The sequence below is a fragment of the Cervus elaphus genome, chromosome 20 (genome assembly GCF_910594005.1).
Source record: "Cervus elaphus chromosome 20, mCerEla1.1, whole genome shotgun sequence".
Classification (NCBI taxonomy): domain Eukaryota; kingdom Metazoa; phylum Chordata; class Mammalia; order Artiodactyla; family Cervidae; genus Cervus; species Cervus elaphus.
This window is the reverse complement of record NC_057834.1, coordinates 114660025-114681729: the sequence shown is the minus strand read 5'-3', so window position 1 is coordinate 114681729 and position 21705 is coordinate 114660025. Positions and strand designations below refer to the sequence as shown.

General features: G+C 40.4%; 2 protein-coding genes, 1 non-coding gene and 1 pseudogene across 3 annotated transcripts in view; 2 read left to right on the top strand and 2 right to left on the bottom strand.

Moving 5' to 3' along the window:
• TXNDC12 (thioredoxin domain containing 12) overlaps positions 1-21705 on the bottom strand; it is a 30798-nt gene that overhangs the window by 6161 nt on the left and 2932 nt on the right. Inside the window, exons 2-3 of the mRNA XM_043875904.1 lie at positions 8908-8968; positions 434-486 (exon numbers count right to left, since the gene is read on the bottom strand). Coding sequence (XP_043731839.1) covers positions 434-486; positions 8908-8968 — 114 coding nt within the window. The remainder of the gene's footprint in view (positions 1-433; positions 487-8907; positions 8969-21705) is intronic.
• Positions 3374-5409, bottom strand: KTI12 (KTI12 chromatin associated homolog). The gene has a single exon (XM_043875902.1). The coding sequence runs from the start codon at positions 5105-5107 to the stop codon at positions 3923-3925; it is 1185 nt and encodes a 394-aa protein (XP_043731837.1). The 5' UTR covers positions 5108-5409; the 3' UTR covers positions 3374-3922.
• On the top strand, positions 10631-11014 carry LOC122676548 (annotated as a pseudogene).
• LOC122678428 lies at positions 13941-14047 on the top strand. The gene has a single exon (XR_006336102.1). It is a non-coding gene; the product is annotated as a U6 spliceosomal RNA (small nuclear RNA).

Below are 21705 nucleotides of genomic sequence, written 5' to 3'. Positions count from 1 at the left end.
ATTTACACTAATTTTATACTTTTTCCAACAAGATTTTATTAAGTATAGCATACCAAACAAAAGAAGAAATCCACCTGGGAAGTTGCAGGGTGGCATAACAGAGAACACATGCTGCATAGTAAGAAAACCTTACTAACTCAGTTCCCACCTCCTCCAGGAAGACTTTGCTAACCACTCCTCATATCTCTTTTTGTATATACAACTGTTAATACAACTACTGTAGCACTTAATCCCATAATCTATATAACCGTATCTTAATTGCCACATCCTTCAATCCCTTGCAAATACTACTTTCTTGAGGGCAGGGAATGTGTTCCATGTATTTCTTTGGTACTCCTACAAGCAATAAACAGTACTGAGCCAAAGTCAGTGCTAATATTTTTAAAATGTTAACATTTGAGAACACATCTCAGGTTTGATCATTTCCACCTACCTTTGCAAGCTCCACACCAAGACTTATGGATAATCACCATCAGGGGCAATCCACTTAAAAACAAAACAAACAAATTATAATCTAGTAATTCCACTTTTTGAAAGGCACTCTAATAAAATGACCAACCAATGAAGACAAAGATTAATGTACAAGGATGTTCATGTAGCATAATTTCAGTAAAAAGAAATTTAAGACAATCTATTCAATAATAGTGGACTATTATAACAAAATTATTACTAAGTTCTGATGTTCCAGTAAATTGTGCAAATTTGGGCTTTAAAGCTATGGAGAGGAGATTAAAAAAAGAAAAAAACAAATTACAACACTTTCAAATGTTACAGTTATATAACCACTAAAATGGTAACAAAATTTTTCATTGGTACACTGTTAAAATAAAATCTAGAACATAAAATTATTATCTGTGTTGTTGTTGTTTGGTCGCTAAGCCATGTCCAAATCTTTGCAACACCATGAACTGCAGCACACCAGGCTTCCCTGTCCTTCACCATCCCCAGGAGTTTACTCATACTCATGTTCATTGAGTCGATGATGCTATCCAACCATCTCATCCTGTTGCCCCCTTCTCCTCCTGCTCTCAATCTTTCCCAGCATCAGGGTCTTTTCCAATGAGCTGACTCTTTGCATCAGGTGGCCAAAATACTGGGGCTCTAGCTTCAGCATCAATCCTAACAATGAATATTCAGAACTGATTTCCTTTAAGATTGACTGGTTTGACGATCTTGCTGTCCAAGGGACTCTCAAGAGTGTTCTCTGCGACATGTCACAGAAAAAAAAAAAAAAGTCTTCTCCAACACCACAATTTGAAAGCATCAGCCTTCTTTACGGTCCAACTCTCACATCCCTACATGACTACGGGAAAAACTATAGCTTTGACTGTGTACCTTTGTCAGCAAAGTGGTGTCTCTGCTTTTTAATGAGCTGTCTAGGTTTGTCACAGCTTTCCTTCCAAGAAGCAAGCATCTTTTAATTTCATTGCTGCAGTCACCGTTCAGTGTTTGTGGAGCCCCCCAAAATTATTACCTAAAGTTTCAATTATACAAACATGTAGAAAATAAAAGGAAATGTTTCAAAACTTAAGTTATCTCTAGATAATGGGATTGTGGATTTTACTACACTTTTTCTGTATTTTTCAATTTTTCTAGAATTAAGTGTAATTTTTTTTGGAGGGGGCAGACCTGTGGGATCTTAGTTCCCTGACCAGGGACTGAACCTGGGCCCCAACAGTGAAGGCATCAAGTCCTAACCACTGGAATGCCAAGGAATTCCCAATTAAGTATAATTCTTTTATCATCAGGGAGGAAAAAGCTTTTTCTTTTATAAAATAATAAGCACCATATTCCACATGAGTCAGTCTTGGCCAGCTGAAGCTCCAGTACTCTCAAGGCTCAAATGCCAACTTGTAGAAGGGTCCTACGTCAGCAGCCACTGGCTTTCTCCATCATCCACCCCCATGTCACCACATCATCACAGGCGTATAATACTATCAGAGCATTCAGCACACTTAACTGTATCTATTATTTACTCATCTCCCCTCACTGGCCTTAGAGCTTCCTAAGGAAGGGCCTCTTAGCTGCCTCTATATACTCTACAACTAGTACAGTATTATCGGTAGCCAAAATGTATATAGTATTTACTATGTACCAGGCACTACTCTACAGCAGACTGGTTCCAAATTGTGAAAGGAGTAGTCAAGGCTGTATATTGTCACCCTGCTTATTTAACTTATATGCAGAGTACATCATGCGGAATGCTGGGCTGGAAGGAGCACAAGCTGGAATGAAGACTGCTGGAAGAAATATCGATAACCTCAGATATGCAGATGACACCACCCTTATGGCAGAAAGTGAAGAAGAACTAAACAGCCTCTTGATGAAAGTGAAAGAGGAGAGTGAAAAGTTGGCTTAAAATTCAACATTCAAAAAACAAAGGTCATGGCTTCTGGTCCCATCACATCATGGCAAACAGATAGGGAAACAATGGAAACAGTGAATGACTTTATTTTTTTGGGCTCCAAAATCACTGGAGATGGTGACTGCAGTAAAGAAATTAAAAGACGTTTGCTCCTTGGAAGAAAAGCTATGACCAAACTAGACAGCATAGTAAAAAGCAGACATTACTTTGCCGACAAAAGTCCATCTAGTCAAAGCTATGGTTTTTCCAGTAGTCATGTATGGATGTGAGAATTGGACTATAAAGAAAGCTGAGCACCGAAGAATTGATGCTTTTGAACTGTGGTGTTGGAGAAGACTCTTGAGAGTCCCTTGGACTGCAAGGAGATCAAACCAGTCAATTCTAAGGGAATCAGTCCTGAATTTTCATTGGAAGGACTAATGCTGAAGCTGAAACTCCAATACTTTGGCCACCTGAGGCAAAGAACTGACTCACTGGGAAAAAACCCTGATGCTGGGCAAGATTGAAGGCAGGAGGAGAAGGGAATGACAGGATGAGATGCTTGGATGGCATCACCGACTCAATGCACATGAGTTTGAGCAAGCTCTTGGAGTTGGTGATGGACAGGGAAGCCTGGCGTGCTGCAGTCCATGGGGTTGCAGAGAATTGACCACGACTGAGCAATTAAACTAATCATCTGTTTACTACTAATTTCTCAAGGGCAAAGACTATCTAAACCATCTTTCAAAAATATAAGCACTTATCTATTATTTGTTTAATGAAATAAATAAAAGACAAGCTTAAAGGGCTTTTGCCTTGAAGAACAGAATGAGGCACCCAGTTAGGGAAGTTGTCATGATAGTGACTCCCATGTTAAGAACAAGACATTGAGACTCACTGAGCACTAGCAAAGTACTTTTGATAGAAGGCATAGAGGAATACATACATTTGTATCTAAAATGTTACATTAAGTAAATTATATGAAGAATATAAAGCTACATTAAGAGAAAGAGATGCCAGCACATTGTCTTTTTATAAATGATTTTTATTAAATGAAATAATCTAGTGGTTTTATCTTTCAATTTCACTAGAACCAAAGCTTCCCAAAGATAGAAACCAGTGGATCTGTGACCCCGGGCCCCAGGTCAGAGACTAGCCAAATGTAGGCACAGTACTTAAAAAACTGTGGTATGAAGAAAGGGCCAGCACAGATGCAGAATTGTGCTATGTTCAGTTCTGTTCACAATTATTATAAAACAATTCATCCATCCCATCTGCTCTCCCACACTCCAGATGCAAGAAATCAGTGGTGTGTGACAGACCAAATAGAACTCAATCTATGCAAGCTCTGTCCACTTGAGCTTTGTCTAGAGAAATGTGCCTAGATCCTCAGACAGTTCTCCATTCTCCAGTATCAAGTTTGCTGTAAACTCAAGGCCTGGCACAGAGGGATCCAGGAGGGTATGAGTGAATCAGTCACAACAGCTCTAGTACCACACATTAATATATCCTGCAGAACTTTATTCTTCCCAGAGAAATGTTGTAGTGGTTAGACAACAAACCTCTCACTTGCTCTGGTTAGTGCAGGCTCTGGCTCAGATACTGCAGAAACATGTTGGCCAGTTGAGGCAGGTTCTCATTGTTGGGATGCATTTTTGTGTAGGAAATAAACTGACGACGGAGGCGACTCAGTTCTGCCATGGTCAAAGGCCTGGTAAACTGCAGGTGCTCTGTGGTGCCAGGAAGCTTAAGCAAGTCTCCGGGGACTGCACTCTTCTGCGCTTCCATCAGTCCTGCCAGCACCTGGCTGGTGACCTGGTCCAACTGGTGCAGAAAGCTGCTGGAGGCAAGTGGCTGGGACTGTGTAGACTGATGGGGTGGAGGGGCCCGGTTCTCAAACAGGGCAGCTCTGATCTCTGCCAGGGGCAACGGTTCCTCTAAGCCCACCAAGGTGAACAGGGGTCGGTCCCAGCGGTTCCGAGAGTCAGGAGCTTCGAAGCGCAGCGCTAGGGCCTCCAAAAGTTCGGGAGGGTAAAAAGCACCAGACACATGCTCGGCATATTCCGAAGCCACGAGAGCTGGAAAATCTGCCGCCCTGGTTTCCTTTTCCTCGGATTCCGTAGGTACTTCTGCCTGGGCTCGCCTATTTACTACAGAGGCCGCTGCCTGTGGTTTCCCGAGGATATCGGTGCCCACCGCCAGAGGTCTCCCTCCCTCCTCAGCTCGCGGTCTCCAACTCACACTGACATTCGGGTTCGGATTCTCCACGGCGCCTGCCACCTGCAGTCCCCCGCTCAAACTGCCTGGTCGAACGCAGTAGACCAGGCAGAGAGGAGTGCGCGCCGCCCGCGCCAAGCAGTACAGCTCGTAACGGAAGCCCTTGATGTAGTTCAGCGAGTCGAGGATGACCACGTCCTGGCGACTCAGGCGCCGCTCCACAGCCGCTCGCAGGGCCCCACGCAAGGCCTTCTCACGAGCTGAATCGCCATACACTGTTGCGTCCTCCGCGCCCAGCACCGCCGCATCGTCCACCACATGCACCACGCGGCCCTCACCCGCCAGGGCAGCGCGGAGCTCCTCCACGCGCCGGCTCTTGCCGCTGTACGGCAGCCCGCAAAACACCACCAGCGGCATCCTTCCAGGGCGCGGCCATGTGCAAACGCGCCGCGTCAACTTCCGGGTTGCCGGCCGCTCTGACGCAAACCGGAAATGAAAGCGGTACTTCCTGTATCTCTTTACTCTTACAGGACCCCCTGTTGCCATGGAAACAGGCGCTCCAGGCCAACTAGAACCAGGTCCTGCTCTCTGCAAAAGGAGCTGGAGCTTAGAATGGCATTAGTTATCTATGTAAAATGTTTTAGGTCTCGAGAATGTGACCTCTTGATGGCCAATGACTGTGTCCATAAATTTACAGTGGGGGCCTTAAACAGCATTCAATATTGCTCAGACATCAATGCAAAGAAATAGAGGAAAACAGTAGAATGGGAAAGACTAGAGATCTCTTCAAGAAAATTAGAGATACCAAGGGAACATGTCATGCAAAGATGGACTCAATACAGGACAGAAATGGTATGGCCTTGACAGAAGCAGAAGATATTAAGAAGAGATGGCAAGAATACACAGAAGAACTGTACAAAAAAGATCTTCACGACCCAGATAACCACGATGGTGTGATCACTCACCTAGAGCAGATATCCTGGAATGTGAAGTCAAGTGGGCCTTAGGAAGCATCACTACGAACAAAGCTAGTGGAGGTGATGCAATTCCAGTTGAGCTATTTCAACTCCTAAAAGATGATGCTGTAAAGTGCTGCACTCAATATGTCAGCAAATTTGGAAAACTCAGCAGTGGCCACAGGACTGGAAAAGGTCAGTTTTCATTCCAATCTCAAAGAAAGGCAATGCCAAAGAATGCTCAAACTACCGCACAATTGCACTCATCTCACATGCTAGTAAAGTAATGCTCAAAATCCTCCAAGCCAGGCTTCAGCAATACATGAACTGTAAACTTCCAGATGTTCAAGCTGGATTTAGAAAAGGCAGAGGAACCAGAGATCAAATTGTCAACATCCGCTGGATCATCAAAAAAGCAAGAGAGTTCCAGAAAAACATCTACTTCTGCTTCATTGACTATGCCAAAGCCTTTGACTGTGTGGATAACAATAAACTGTGTAAAATTCTGAAAGAGATGGGAATACCAGACCACCTGACCTGCCTCTTGAGAAATCTGTATGCAGGTCAGGAAGCAACAGTTAGAACTGGACATGGAACAACAGACTGGCTCCAAGTAGGAAAAGGAATATGTCAAGGCTGTATATTGTCACCCTGCTTATTTAACTTCTATGCAGAGGACATCATGAGAAACGATGGGCTGGAGGAAGCACAAGCTGGAATCAAGATTGCCGGGAGAAATATCAATAACCTCAGATATGCAGATGACACCACCCTTATGGCAGAGAGTGAAGAGGAACTAAAAAGCCTCTTGATGAAAATGAAAGAGGAGAGTGAAAAAGTTGGCTTAAAGCGCAACATTCAGAAAACTAAGATCATGGCATCTGGTCCCATCACTTCATGGCAAATAGATGGGGAAACAGTGGGAACAGTGTCAGACTTTATTTTTGTGGGCTCCATACTCACTGCAGATGGTGATTGCAGCCATGAAATTAAAAGACGCTTTTTCCTTGGAAGAAAAGCTATGACCAACCTAGACAGCATATTAAAAAGCAGACACATTACTTTGCCAACAAAGGTCCGTCTAGTCAAGGTTATGGTTTTTCCAGTGGTCATGTATGGATGTGAGAGTTGGACTATAAAGAAAGCTGAGCACTGAAGAATTGATCCTTTTGAACTGTGGTGTTGGAGAAGACTCTTGAGAGTCCATCAGACTGCACGGAGATCCAACTAGTCCATCCTAAAGGAAATCAGTCCTGAATAATCATTGGAAGGTCTGATGCTTAAGCTGAAACTCCAATACTCTGGCCACCTGATGCGAAGAACAAACTCATTGGAAAAGACCCTGATGCTGGGAAAGAGTGAAGGTGGGAAGAGAAGGGGATGACACAGGATGAGATGGCTGGATGGCATCACTGACTGGATGGACATGAGTTTGAATAGGCTCCAGGAGTTGGCGATGGATTGGGAAGCCTGGTGTGCTACAGTCCATGGGGTCACAAAGAGTTGGGCACAACTGAGCAACTGAACTGAACTGACTGCAAAACAATCAACATTATATTTAGTGTATAGAGGACAATTCACAAATACTAGTTCCCCTTCATTCCTTATGGCCAGTGACATTCAGTAACTGTTTATTCAATAACAATTTCAATCATTCAGTATCTTCACAAATAGGAATACCGAGATGAACATAGAAGTTTCCCCACAGGAGATCCAAGGGTCTGAATGGGAAAAGTCAGGCACCTACAAGCTGAATAATACACACGCTAATGGATAGAGGTAGGCTGGGTTGTAAAAGTACAGAAGAAAAAAACATACTGCCCCCAAAAATTGCTGAAGACTTTTAGAAGTAGTCATTTGATTTAGAACTTGAAAAACGAATAGGAATTTTTCTCCTTGGTAAGGATGCCAGATAAAATATAGGATGCCTAGGGCTTCTTTGGCAGTCCAGTGGTTAAGACTCTGAACTTCCACTGCAGAGGGCATGGGTTTGATCCTGGTCAGGGTGCAAGATGTGGCATATATATACACACACATATGTCACATGTATATACATATATATATACACACACATATATCATATATATATACACACACACACACAGAAGATGCCTAATTAAGTCTGAATTTCAGATAATTAATACATATTGTTTTTAAAATAAGTATGTCTCAAATATTACTTGGAGCATATTTAAAATTACTTATTGTTGGGAATTTGCTGTTATGACTCAGGGAACTCAAACTGGGGCTCTGTAACAAACCTAGAGGAGTGGAAAAGGGTGGAAGGTGGGAGGAAGGTCAAGAGGGAGAGGACATATATACACCTATGTCGAATTCATGCTGATGTATGGCAGAAATCAAACCAATATTGTAAAGCAATTATCCTTCAATTAAAAATAAATTTTAAAATAAATGAATAAAATTACTTTTTATCTGAAATTCAAATTTAACTGGGCATCCTTTAAAAAAAATTTTTTATTGAAGTATAGTTGCTTTACAATGTTGTGTTAGTTTCTACTGTATAGCAAAGTGAATCACCTGTAGATATACATACACCCCCTCATTGTTGGATTTCCTTCCCATTTAGGTCACCACAGAGCACTCAGTAGCGTTTCCTAAATTAGACAGTAGGTTCTCATTAGTTATCTATTTTATAAATAGTATCAATAATGTATTTATGTCAACCTCAATCTCCCAATTCATCCCACCACCCCTCATCCCCTTGGTGTTCATAAGATTATAGTCATCCTCCATTTGTATTTGCTAAATTTGGCAACCCCACCTCTGCAGAAGATATGAGTCTCAGAGCCATGAAGCTATAGGATCTGTTCTAGCAAAAGCATTATCATTTGGTAGGTGCAGAAGTATGAGTGTTTCTATGCAAGGATGTGTGTGTATAAAGTAAGTGCAAACATACTGGATTTTTGTATCTCTGCAGTACAGTATAGCAGAGAATGTGCATTTCCTCCTCCATTTGTATGTTTCCTGTGCATAGACTACACATACTTGGAACTTAAGACTATTCAACTGAGACTATAAGGCAGTATGTTTTACTGGCTGAGTGTAGGATTTGAAGTGTCTGGGTACAGATCTTGGCTCTACCACTTAACTAGCTATATGATTATATAACTGCTCTGTGCCTTAGTTTGCTCATCTATAAAATGAAGATAATAACAGTACCAACCTCAGAAGAGTTGTTTTTAGAATTAAATGAGTTAATTCACATAATAAATGTCTGGTGCTAGTTAATAAAATGTTAGCTAGTATCACTATTTTTGTTGTTGTTATGCAACTACTCCACTGCTTTGCCTTGGCATAACCCTTCACCTGAAATTAATGGTAAGTTGATGGCTGGAAAGTGTTATAGATAAGCAAAACCATATCTTGTACCTGGCAGCTGCTTCCTTCTTCCCATCTTCTAGGGTCCTCCAATGAATGTGATCTCCAAAACCTGGAAGGAAAGTGCCTCATAAATATTCACACGTGAACAAAGGGCAAAGACCCATGAAAGAAATGTAGCATATTCACAAGATACTCATTAAAAAAGGCTTTCCTTTGTCAAGAGCATGGTGTTCAAGTCTCAACTCCACCGCTTTCTAGGTGTATAGAACCATGGACAGTCCCATACCTCAAGTCTCAGTTTTCATACCTGCAAAATGGAGATAACGTCACCTAATTCAGTTTTTAAGGAGATTAAATTATTAATGGCTATGAAAAGCTTTGTAAACTAACAGAGTATGCAAATAATACTATAAGAAGGAATGAGAATTTTCCACAGTTATCATGAAGCAGGTCCTAACAAATCATTGCTAGTTGGAGTCAACACAGCAATATAGTTTAAAGAGTCAGAAAGACGTTAAATGTGTGAATTTTGTAAATGAAGTAAGTTCTTGGAAGTCCCAATTTCTTCATCTATAAAATCAAGAATAATACCCATACCTCCAAGTGGTGGTGTAAGGATTTTAAGACATTATATTTTGAGACAATATAAAGTTATTCTTGTTATTATTCCCCACACTTCAGCTAGAGTGATCTTTTAAAATCACATCTTTGCTTGGTAAAATATCTTTCAGAGGCATTTCAAAGCCCTAAAAAGGAAGGTCAAACTCTTATAGCAGGGTTTCTGAAGCAGAAGATGGCTCCTACCCACCTCTCCAGGCTCACTTTCCACACTTTTCTTAAAATCTTACACAAAAAACTAATTTTCAGGAGCAGTTCTCTCAGGATTACTTGAGATGCTGTCTCCCAGGCTTGAAGTCCTAAAAATTCCCACTATATAAAACATAACTCTCAAAAAAAAAAACAAAAACTAATTTTCATTTCCTTAAACACAATATGCACTCTCTCTCCCTTTCAGCCTTCATAATCACTGCTTCCCTTGCCTTTCCTCCCATTGTCACCTCCAATTCAGTCTTCAGGTATGAAAGGAGCAGGCATTCCTTCTGGGAAACCTTCTCTGACTCCCCAAGCACTCTATTCTTGCCCCATCACAGCACTTCCCAGGCTGAATTGTAAATGTTTATGTACGTCTGCCTCCTGGGCTGGGACCATATCTGTCTTAGTCCCTCCTGTTTCCCTAGCATTTCGCACTACACAGGGCTTCCCTGGGGACTCAGACAGTAAAGAATCTGCCTGCAATGCAGGAGCCCTGGGTTCGATCCCTGTGGGAAAGATTCCCTAGAGTAGGAAAGGTCAGCCCACTCCAGTGTTCTTGCCAGTAGAGTCTCATGGACAGAGGAGCCTGGCAAGTTACAGTCCATGGGGTCACAAAGAGTTGGACGTAACTAAGCGACTAACATTTTCATTTTTCATGGCTATAGTAAGTGCTCCACAAAATATTTATTGAGCAAATGAATACTGTTTAGGCCATCTCACATAAATGACTTAATTTTGCATCTTGAAAATGGTGACCCTAACAATGCTAGCTGTTATTTATTGACCAATTTACACATGTCCTGCACATCACACGTTATCTTATTTTATTTTTTATTTTTTTATGTTATCTTATTTAAATTTATTCTTAACAATAACCCTTACACTGAACCTCTCTATATTTCCATTAAAATAGACATAATAATAGCTGTATCTTGCCTTTCCAACCCTGGCCGGCACGATGGCTCCTGCATAGAAGGATGGTGAGAAGGGCTGGGCCACTATCAATGGAGGTGGTAACTAGAGAATACACTATGAACATTCACAAGCATCCATGGAGTGGGTTTCAGGAAGTGTGCCCCTCAGGCACTCAAAAGAAAGCTGGAAATTCGCCATGAAGGAGATGGGAACTCCAGATGTACGCATTGACACTAGGCTCAACAAAGTTGTCCGGGCCAAAAGAATAAGTAATGTCCCATACTGTACCTACGTGCCTACCTGCACAGGGTTGTCCAGGAAATGTAATGAAGATGAAGATTCACCAAACAAGCTCTATATGTTGTTCACCTATGTACCTGTCACCACTTTCAAAGATCTACAAACAGTTAATGTGGATGAGAACTAACTGCTAATGGTTCTATAAAGTTATAGAACCTCAAAAACAAAACAAAAAACCAATAGAAAACCTGTATCTCATAAGATTGTTGTTGAACATTAAATCACATATTATTTATATTATATATATATATATATAATATATATATATTATAAATCTTAACACAGTGCTTAGCAGATTGAAAATGATCAGTAAATAGCACCTTTTGTCATTCTTTACAGTTGAGACTTTTGACACTCAGAATACACAGCCTATCAGTTCAGTTCAGTTAGGTCGCTCAGTCATGTCCGACTCTTTGCGACCCCATGAATCGCAGCACGCCAGGCCTCCCTGTCCATCACAAACTCCCAGAGTCTACCCAAACCCATGCCCATCGAGTCGGTGATACCATCCAGCCATCTCATCCTCTGTTGTCCCCTTCTCCTCCTGCCCCCAATCCGTCCCAGCATCAGGGTCTTTTCCAATGAGTCAACTCTGCATGAGGTGGCCAAAGTATTGGAGTTTCAGCTTCAGCATCAGTCCTTCCAATGAACACCCAGGACTGAACTCCTTTAGGATGGACTGGTCGGATCTCCTTGCAGTCCAAGGGACTCTCAAGAGTCTTCTCCAACACCACAGTTCAAAAGCATCAATTTTTTGGCCTATACCAGGTCACATAGCTGATAAATGGCCAAGTGGGGGTTTTAAGTTCAATTTTATTACTTTTGGTTACTCTACATACTGTTCTTGAGGCCTTTCTTTCCCAGAAATTTCCATCAGCTTAGCATAGGGAAATAAACAGCTTATCCAGATTAGCACTGAGAGGCAGTATCCAAACTAACCATCACTTTTCATTCCAAACAGCAAGGGCTACTGGCCAAGGGAAAATGTGTCACTTGCCTACAGCCCAAAGTCTAATCCTAGAGAGAGAATGACCAAGTGACAGTGAAACTGGGAAGATGCCCAGGAGAACTGGAAGGCGCCTTACTATGACCATCATCATTCTACCCGTCAAAACCTAAACTCAGGCAACAGAACACTGCTTAGGAGAGATGCCTGACTAGACAGTCTGGAGGGATATCCACCTACAAAACAATGAAATCCTACATAAAACAGACTTTCCAAAAGGCACTCACTGGGCTCAAAGTAATAGACACAAACACAAAATAAGCTTAAATCAGACAAGGAACAATGAGCAACAAGCAAAAGGCAAGGCTAACCTGAAAGCAAATGTCCATCATCATGTGGCAAGATGGAGGAGATGAATCTGAGACTCCATTTTAACCCAGCTGTCAAAAGCAGCTAGAGTGATTCCAGGGCAGTAATTAGTAGCCCCTGGTTTCCAGATGAATCAAATGCCAAACCTTCCTAGAGGAAAGCATTACTAATGTTAGGCCTCCAGGATAATTTATACAAATAACCATTATGAGCTCACAATCATAGATCACGAAACCTGTAAGCAAAGAAGTCACCACAAAAAGAGTCAGCAGAAGCAACAAATAGATAAGAGGACTTCCGATCTTAGAACGATCAGGCATAGGATACAAAAATAACTACTATATAAACATTTAAAGAAATAACATATGGCAAGACAAAAATATGCATATAACAAAACACAAAATAGGCAAAACTGTAAAGGCACCAAATAGAATTTTTTTTAACTAACGTGATTTTTGAAATACAAAATCAATGAATATTCAGTGATAGACAGAAATGAGTCATTAAGCCATAAAAAGACATAAAAGAGCCGACTTCCCTGATGGTTCACACAGTAAAGTGTCTGCCTACAATGCAGGAGACTCGGGTTCGATCCCTGGGTTGGGAAGATCTCCTGGAGAAGGAAACGGCAACCCACTCCAGTGTTCTTGCCTAGAAAATCCCATGGACGGAGAAGCCTGGTAGGCTACAGGCCATGGGGTTGCAAAGAGTCAGACATGACTGAGAGACTCCACTTTCAAAGTGCATACTGGTAAGTGAAAGATGCCAATCTAAAAAGGCTACATAATGTAGGATTCCAATTATATATGACTGGTGTCTGGAAAAGGCAAAACTATGGAGACAGTAAAAGACCACACTAATGCGGGGGAAACTGGGATACGGAAAGGTGAAGTGGTAAGGGTTCACATGGGAACTCTGCATTTTCTGCTCAATTTTTCTACAGATCTTAAATTGTTCAAAAATAAACTCTACTAATTAAAAAACAATTCAATGGATAGGTTAAAATAGCAAATTAGAGACAGGTGGAAAAGTGGATCAGACGTTATCCAGAATATAGCACAGAGATAAGAGAGAAAATGTAAAATAAATAGACAGTAGATTAAGAAAATATCGGTATATATAAAATTGGAGTCTCAGAATGCAAAGTTGAAGGAAAAAAACTTATCTGAAGAGATAATATACTGGAGTGGGAACTGGATGCCTGAAAAACAAGAGTGGAAGGAAAAATATACCTCTTAGAAGTATTAAACCATGATAATGTATCATATCTACTTAAAAACACATTTGCATTTTTTAGAAAGAAAAAAGATGAATGATAGCATTTTTAAGAACCAAGATAAAACATGAACCTGCAGATAGTAAGAAGCACAATGTATAACTGACAAATTACAAAAACAAAACACACACATATAAATTGTAGTGAAACTGCAGAACAACAAAATATTAAGATCTTAAAAACATTTCAAAGAGAAATGACGTATTTCCATTAAAAGATCGACAATTTGACAGTAACAAATTGGAAATCAGAAGATGGCAAAACATCACTTTCAACATGCTGGAAGAAAATATCTCTAAATTTAGAATTATGTACCTAGCAAAACTATCTTTCAAGAACAAGGGCAAAATAGACATTTTTAGATAAACTGAGGTATTTTTCTACCATCAGGTAGTCACCACTCATTATTTCAGTAAGTATTTATTGAGCAGTATTATGCAGTGGTTAAGAGCATGGACTATGGTGCTCGCTTCGGCAGCACATATACTAAAATTGGAACGATACAGAGAAGATTAGCATGGCCCCTGCGCAAGGATGACACGCAAATTTGTGAAGCGTTCCATATTTTTTTTAAAAAAAAAAAAAAAAAAAAAAGAGCATGGACTATGGACCTAGACTCTCTGGTTTTGATTCCTCTAGTTCTGTAGCTAACTAGCTGGGTGATTTTGGGCAAGTTACTTAAACCCAATTTCTTCGGCTGTAAATGACAGTAACAATAGCACCTACCTAGTTGGGCTGCTTTGAGGATTAAATAAATCAATACGTTAAAGATCTTAAAACACACAAAAGACCTTGAATTGCCAAAACAATCTTGAGAAAAAGGAACAACGCTAGAGGCGTCCTGTTCTCTGACTTCAGACTATACTACAAAGCTACAGTCATAAGAACAGCACAATAATGGCACAAAAACAGATACACAGATCAATGGAACAGAATAGAAAGCCCAGAAATAAACCCACATTCTTATTCAATTAACCTATGACAAAGGAGGCAAAGTATACAAAAAAGAAAAGACAGTTTCTTCAATAAGTAGTATGAGGAAAACTGGACAGTTACATGCAAAAGAATGAAATTACAACATTTTCTCATACTACATACAAAATTAACTTCAAAAGGGATTAAAGACTTAAATAATAGACCTGAAACCAGAAAACTCCCAGAAGACAGCATAGGCAGAACACCTTTGACACAAATCACAGCAATATTGTTTTGTATCTGTCTCCTAAGGTGAAAGGAACAAAAGCAAAAAGAAATAAATGGTACCTAATTAAACTTAAATGCTTTTGCACAGGAAAGGAAACCACAGACAAAACAATAAGACATCCTACTGAAAGGGGAAAAAAATGTTTGCAAATGATATCACCAATAAGAGGGTTAACAACCAAAAATACACAAACAGCTCATACAGTTCAATATCAAAAAACCAAACAACCCAATCAAAAAGTGGACACAGGAAAAAAAAAAAAAAAAAAGTGGACACTGATATTTTTGCTAAGAAAACAATAGAAATTACCAACTGGCATATGAAAAAATACTCAAAATCAAGAGAATGCAAATCAGAGCCACAATGAGATATCACCCCATACCTTTCAAAATGGCTATCTTGAAAAAGACAAGAAATAATAGATATTAGAGAATAGGTGGAGAAAAGGAAACCCTTGCACACTGTTAGTGGGGATATAAATTGGCACAGTCACTGTGGAACATAGTTTGGAGGTCCCTTAAAAAACTAAAAATAGAACTACTATACGATAGCAATTTCACTCAGGAATATACATCTGGAAAAAACTGAAAACTAATTTGAAAAGATACACATACCCCAATGTACACAGCAGCTTCCCAAGTAGTGCCCGTGGTAAAGTGGTAAAGTGGTGTCTCCTACATTACTATACCTGCAATGTAGGAGACATAAGAAACACTGGGTAAGGAAGATTCCATGGAGGGGGAAATGGCAACCCACTCTAGTATTCTTGCCTGGGAAATCCCATGGACAGAGGAGCCTGGTGGGCTACAGTATGTGGGGTCACAAAGAGTTGGACATGACTGAAGCGACTTAGCATGCACTCAGTGTTGACAGCAGCATTACTTACAGTAGCTATGATATGAAAATAACCTAAGTATCTATCAACAGATAAGTGGATAAAGAAGATAGGTATATATAGGGGAATCTGTTGGCAGTCCAGTGGTTAGGACTTGGCACTTTCACATGTGGTGGCCCGGGTTCAATCCCTGGTCAGGGAACTAAGATTCACAAGCCACATAGTGTGGCAAAAAAACCCAAAATGGTGTGTATATACATATATACAAAGGAATATTCCTCAGTCATAAAAAAGAATGAAATTTTGAAATTTGCACCAATATGGACGGACCTGAAGGATATCAAGCTAAGTGAAATAAGTCAAAGACAAATACTATGTTTTCATTCATACATGGAATATAAAAACTAAAAGAAATGAATGAACATAACAACAACAACAAAGAATTTAGAACAGTGTCTGGGGCTGAAGATTTGCTACAAGTATTTACTATTAACATACCAAGCAATATTTTAAGCACTTCACCAATATAGATCCTCATAACAACCCTAGAGATAGGTACTCACTAACCCCATTTTATAGATGAGAAAACTAAGGCAAAAAGTTTACATAACTTTCCCAAGTTCACACAGCTAATGAGTATCAGATTTGGAATATGAACCTATGCACTTAGGGTCCAGACTCCTTGCTCGAAAGCACTAAACAATGCTGTCCTTCAAAGTAGGAGGTAAGGACAAAAAGGCAAGGGAAGGAGCAGGCAATACAGGACCTGATAGGCTACTATAAAGACTCTGGCTTCTATAAACTTTTGGAGGGTTTTGAGCATAGTAACATGATGTGATTTGTAATTTAACAAAACTGCTCTGGTTTCTGTGCTGAAAACAGAATATAGCGGGTGTTACCTGTTGAACTGTGTGTCTCTAATCCCCAGTGCCTCAGATTGTGACCTAATATGGAAACAGGGTCTTTACAGAGGTAATCAAGTTAAAATGAGGTCATCACGGTGGGACCTAATCCAATATGACTGCCGTCCATATTAAAAAAAGGGAAAGTGGACACAGACATACACACAGGGAGAACACAGCCATCTAAGAGGCCTGGTACAGATCCTTCTCTCAGCCTTCAGGAGGAACCAATACTGCCAGAACCTTGATTTCAAACTCCTAGTCTCTAGAACTATGAGACAACAAATTTCTGTTGTTTAAGTCACTCATAGCTTGTGTTACTTTGTTATTGCAGCCCTAGTAAACTAATACAGAAAAGGCAAAAGAGACTAGGAAAGTGGTTATTGCAATAATTCAGGCATGTGGTAACAGTGGTTTGGACTAGCTGTGACGGTAGAGGAAGCAGATACTATCAGATTCTGGACATATTTTGAAGGTAAAGTTGAAAGGGTTTTGTCCTGGATATAGGGTGAGAGAAGTTAATGATGACTCTAAGGTTTTTTGGCCTGAGCAACTAGAAGAATGGAGTTCTCATTAATAGAGATGGGGAAGAGAGTAGGTGGAATGAGTTTTTGAAAGAAACATTAAAGTGCCTGGATATGGATACACTCATCTTGAGATGCTTGAAGTGAAGTGAAGTCGCTCAGTCCTGTCCGACTCTTCGCGACCCCACACATTATAGCTTAACCAAGCTCCTCTGTCCATGGGATTTTCCAGGCAAGAGTACTGGAGTGGGTTGCCATTTCCTTCTCCAGAGGATCTTCCGGTTAGGAAGGGTTCGAACCCAGGTCTCCCGCATTGTAGGCAGACACTTTACTGTCTGAGCTACCAGGGAAGTCCAACTTGAGAGGCTTACTAGACATCAAAACAGAGATGCTGAATAAGCAACTAAATATCTGAGCCTGGAATTCAAGGGTTAGTTATCAGCATGCAGAAGTTATTTAAAGCTTAACAGTGAATAGGATCACCAAGGGAGTCAGTGTAGATAAACAGGGAGTTCAGGAACCCTGGAGCACTACCAGATAAGGGAGAGAAAGAACCAACCAAAGACCAGCTGGTGACAAAGAACTGCCACCACCAGCCCATGGAATTCCAGACGTGTTTCCAGGATGTTTTAAGAAGGAAGGATGATCCACTGATTCCAATGCTCCTACTAAATCAGAGACTTCTGGATTTAGCAAGTGGAGAACAATGCAGACCTTGACAAGCCCAGTTTCAGTAGGAGTGAGAATGAAAAGATGATTAGAGCAAGATCAAGACAGCTCAGGGGAAGAATTAGGGAAGAAGCACACACAACTCTCTCAAAGAATTTTGCTGTGCAGGGGCAATTGCTAGAGGGTGCTGTGAGTCCATGAAGGGTTTGTATTCAATATGGAGGAAAGGATAGGATGTTGAAAGCTGATAGAAATGACATAATAAAGGTAGGAAAATTGAGGATACAGGACTAAAAGGGAGAGTCAAAAATATCGAGTAGATGAAAGGAGATGGGATTTCCTACTCAAGTAAAAGGACTAGCCTTTGCTAGGAGCACTATCTAGTAAAGACAGAAAAGGAAGAACATATGGACACTGGTGCTAGAAAGTGGGTAAAATCAGTAAAATCGTGGTGACAATTTTTGACAGATCTCTTCCAAGTCCTTCAACCTTCTGTTAAACAGGAAGCATGGTGACTGGCTGAAAGCAAGGATTGTGGAGAAAGTACTACTTTTGAAGAGACAAAAGTAAATATGAGATAGTCCTCTAGGAGAGAACCAGAGAAACTAAAAGGATACTAAAGGGCAAGTTTCAGGAAAGAAGTGATTCCATAATAAAGCCTACCTACAAGGAACAGTGAGCAAATTAACTGGTAAACATGTAGATAGATCTAAATACATTTGTATAAAAATTTTAATGCTCAATTTATAGTTAAAAAAAGAGAGAGAGAACTAAAGTATTGGACAACATAGCTTATAAAGAAAGAGGAAGTGACTGAAATTAGAATGCTCTAAGGCCCACTAACCATTGGGGGGGTTAAGATATTAATGTTAGATTTTGTTGTTAAATATGTGAGTAAAATTCCAGAAGTAACCACTAAAAGAAAAGGGTGCCAACTTCCAAACTAAATAAAGGCAATAAAGCAATACAAGAACCAGCAAATATTCAACCCCCAAAGAAAGGGAGAAAAAGAATAGAAAAAAACAGTAGCAATAGAAAATTGGATGAGAGAAATAAGACCAGCTCTGTCAATAATCACTACAAATATAAGTGAACAAAACTTGCCAGGTAAAGTTAAAGAAAGAAATTGTCAGATTTTGGTTTAAAAAAAAATCCTCTATGATGTTTATAAGAGCACCTAAAACAGAAGGACTTGTAAAAGTCAAAAGTAAAATGACTGAAAACTACATCCCAGACAGATGAAAACTATGTCCCAGACAGACATCAGGCAAAACAAAATTAGGCAAGCTAGATTACTATCAAGCAAAATAAAATTTCTCCATAAACATGGACTACTCAGAAGCTAGCTGACAAAGCATACAGTCATAGGTTATAGCTAAGAGAGACCCCAGGGTGGTGGGGCTTCCCTGGAGGCTCAGATGGTGAAGAATCTGCCTGCAATGCAGGAGACCCGAGTTTAATCCCTGGGTTGGGAAGGCCTCTGGAGAAGGAAATGGCAACCCACTCCAGTATTCTTGCCTGGAGAATTCCATGGACAAAGGAGCCTGGCATGCTACAGTCCATGGGGTTGCAAGAGTTGGACACAACTTAGTGATTAAACCAAGGGCAGCGCTGTTTAATTGATCTTTCTCCAATGATGGAAATTTCTATATCTGCACTGTTCAATATGGTAGCTACAAACTGTTGAGTACATGAAACATGGCTAATGCAACACAGAAGCTGGACTTTTTAAGTTTAATTTTAATTAATTTAAAATTTGAGTGGTAAGGGCCTAGCCCTATTTTATTGGACAGCACAAAGTTGCAGATCAGTCCAATCCTCTCACATTACAAAGGCCTGGAAAAGGGAAGAGGCTACCAGAGACCACAAAGGAAGCCACAACCAAAATTTAGTCTGATTCATAATTAAAATGCTTTCCCAGAGCCCAACACTTCCCTGGCTGCCTTAGTGCACTGTTCCCAAGTGTAATTCTAGAGGTGTAATTTGAAACAGCTCACTATGTGTAAAAAATTTCTTTGAAAATTCATATTAAAAGGTAAATTGGAATTTTTCATAAGTAATAATCACCACCATCATGTTTTGAGTGCTTACTCTATGAAATAATGATAATAATATGTTGTGTGTTAGCTGCTCAGTTGGTTCTAACTCTTCGTGGCCCCATGGACTATAGCCTGCCAGGCTCCTCTGTCCATGGAATTCTCAGGCAAGAATTCTGGAGTGGGTAGGCATTCCCTTTTCCAGAGGATCTTCCCGATGCAGGAATTGAGCCTAGGTCTCCTGCATTGCAGGTCAATTCCTTACCTTCTGAGCTAATAGGGAAGCCCCGATTATGATAATATAATACTAGTAATGACTAACACTTATGTGGCATTTACTATATGCCTGGCATTGTTTTTCATGCTTTTACATGTATTAAATTATTTAATCCTTACACTTATGAGGTAGAAACTCAATTGTCTTCATTTTACAGACAAGGAAGGTGAAGTGAAATAGCTTGCTAGTAAATGCCATAGCTGGGATTAGAACCCACGTGGTGGAGTTCCAGAGTCTGTAGTTTACTCACCATACTTCACTAACTCTCCCGCAAAGATAAACATGAATAAATGAATAAAGGAACGTGGCTTTCCCAAAGCAGAAGGAAAACACAGACTTCAGGTCTGGGAAACCTGGGTCCTTATGTTTCCCTTCTTGAAAAGGCACAGTGCTTACCTTGTTGCTATACCTACTCCCTGACACCACCCACACTCATACCCATGCCAGCATGGAACATGTGAAGACAGTCCAACTTCCTCAAGTATCACCTGCACAGCCACTTTATTTATGCCAGTTATCTACAGAGAGAGCTGGAAGTTCCCACATTAGCAGCTCCTTCCCTAACACATTAATTTAAAAGGTGGGCGAGGAAGGAAAGTGACTGCTTCCAAACACAGGATTTACATCAGAATTCCCAAGCCCTTCAGGCTAAAACTGTTTCCCTGAGGGTAAGCTAAGGACATCAGAAAAGTATTACCCACCCTTTCGCAGCTGACAGAACAAAAGGTTAAGTGTCAGAACTGGCAGCCAAGCCTCTGAAACAGGAACACTGTACCTGAGAGGTAGAATAACACCATGGCTAAATAAAGTCTGTATGCCTCAAACAAGTCCTAATTCAGCCACTTGCTGTTTTCATGTGTGTGAAATATGACTAACAAAAATATCTGTCTCTTAGGCTTGTTGTGAATGTGAATAGGACACAGTATGGAAGGTAAACACTCCATACGTGTCAATGCCAAATGGTCATTTCAGAGACTTGACAAAGTCATCCATTTCTGTTTCAGGCAGGAGAGTGCATGAACCACCCCCATTGATAACTTTCCCTTTTCTCCTTCAAAGGAGTCTCTGCACTCAGAGCAGGAGAGGTGTACTGTTGAGGACAAAAGCTCTGGAATCTGCATCTCAGCTGGTCCACTTACTAGCTATGTGACTCCTGCATCCCATTCTAGGCTCTTCATATGTGTAATGGGTAATGTAATAGATAAATGATTACATCCTTTATCTACCTCAGTGGGTTATTATGAGGATTTAACCAGTCAATACATGAAAAATACACAGAACGGTTCTTGGAATATAGCAAAATGTACAGTAAATGTTAATCACTACACTTCTTCCGACAGGTGGTACGTTCCAAATGCTGGGCACACAGAGAACAAGATTATTTCAGAACTCTAAGATATTAGAGCTGGAAGGACTCTTAGGAATCATTTCTAGTCCAACTTTCTCATTTAATAAATGATCCCCAGGGAAGCCAAGAGCTGGCTATATAGCCTGACCAGGATTAAAATTCAGGCCTCCTGATTCCTATCCAGTGCTCACCACATCACTGTACTTCCTCTCTGCAAACTATCAGGCCATCATCTGGAAAGAGTCAAATCTACTTAAACTTCTGGGAAGAAATCTTACTTATCACTGCTCCAGGTAGCACTTTTCTGGGAGGTGGAGTGGGTGAACTATAATCTCTTTTCCAAGAATCCATACCCAGGAGATACCAAAAAAAAAAAAAAGTTTGATATCTTAATAATTCCTTTCAGGAACAAGTCAATATTTTGCCTTGGGT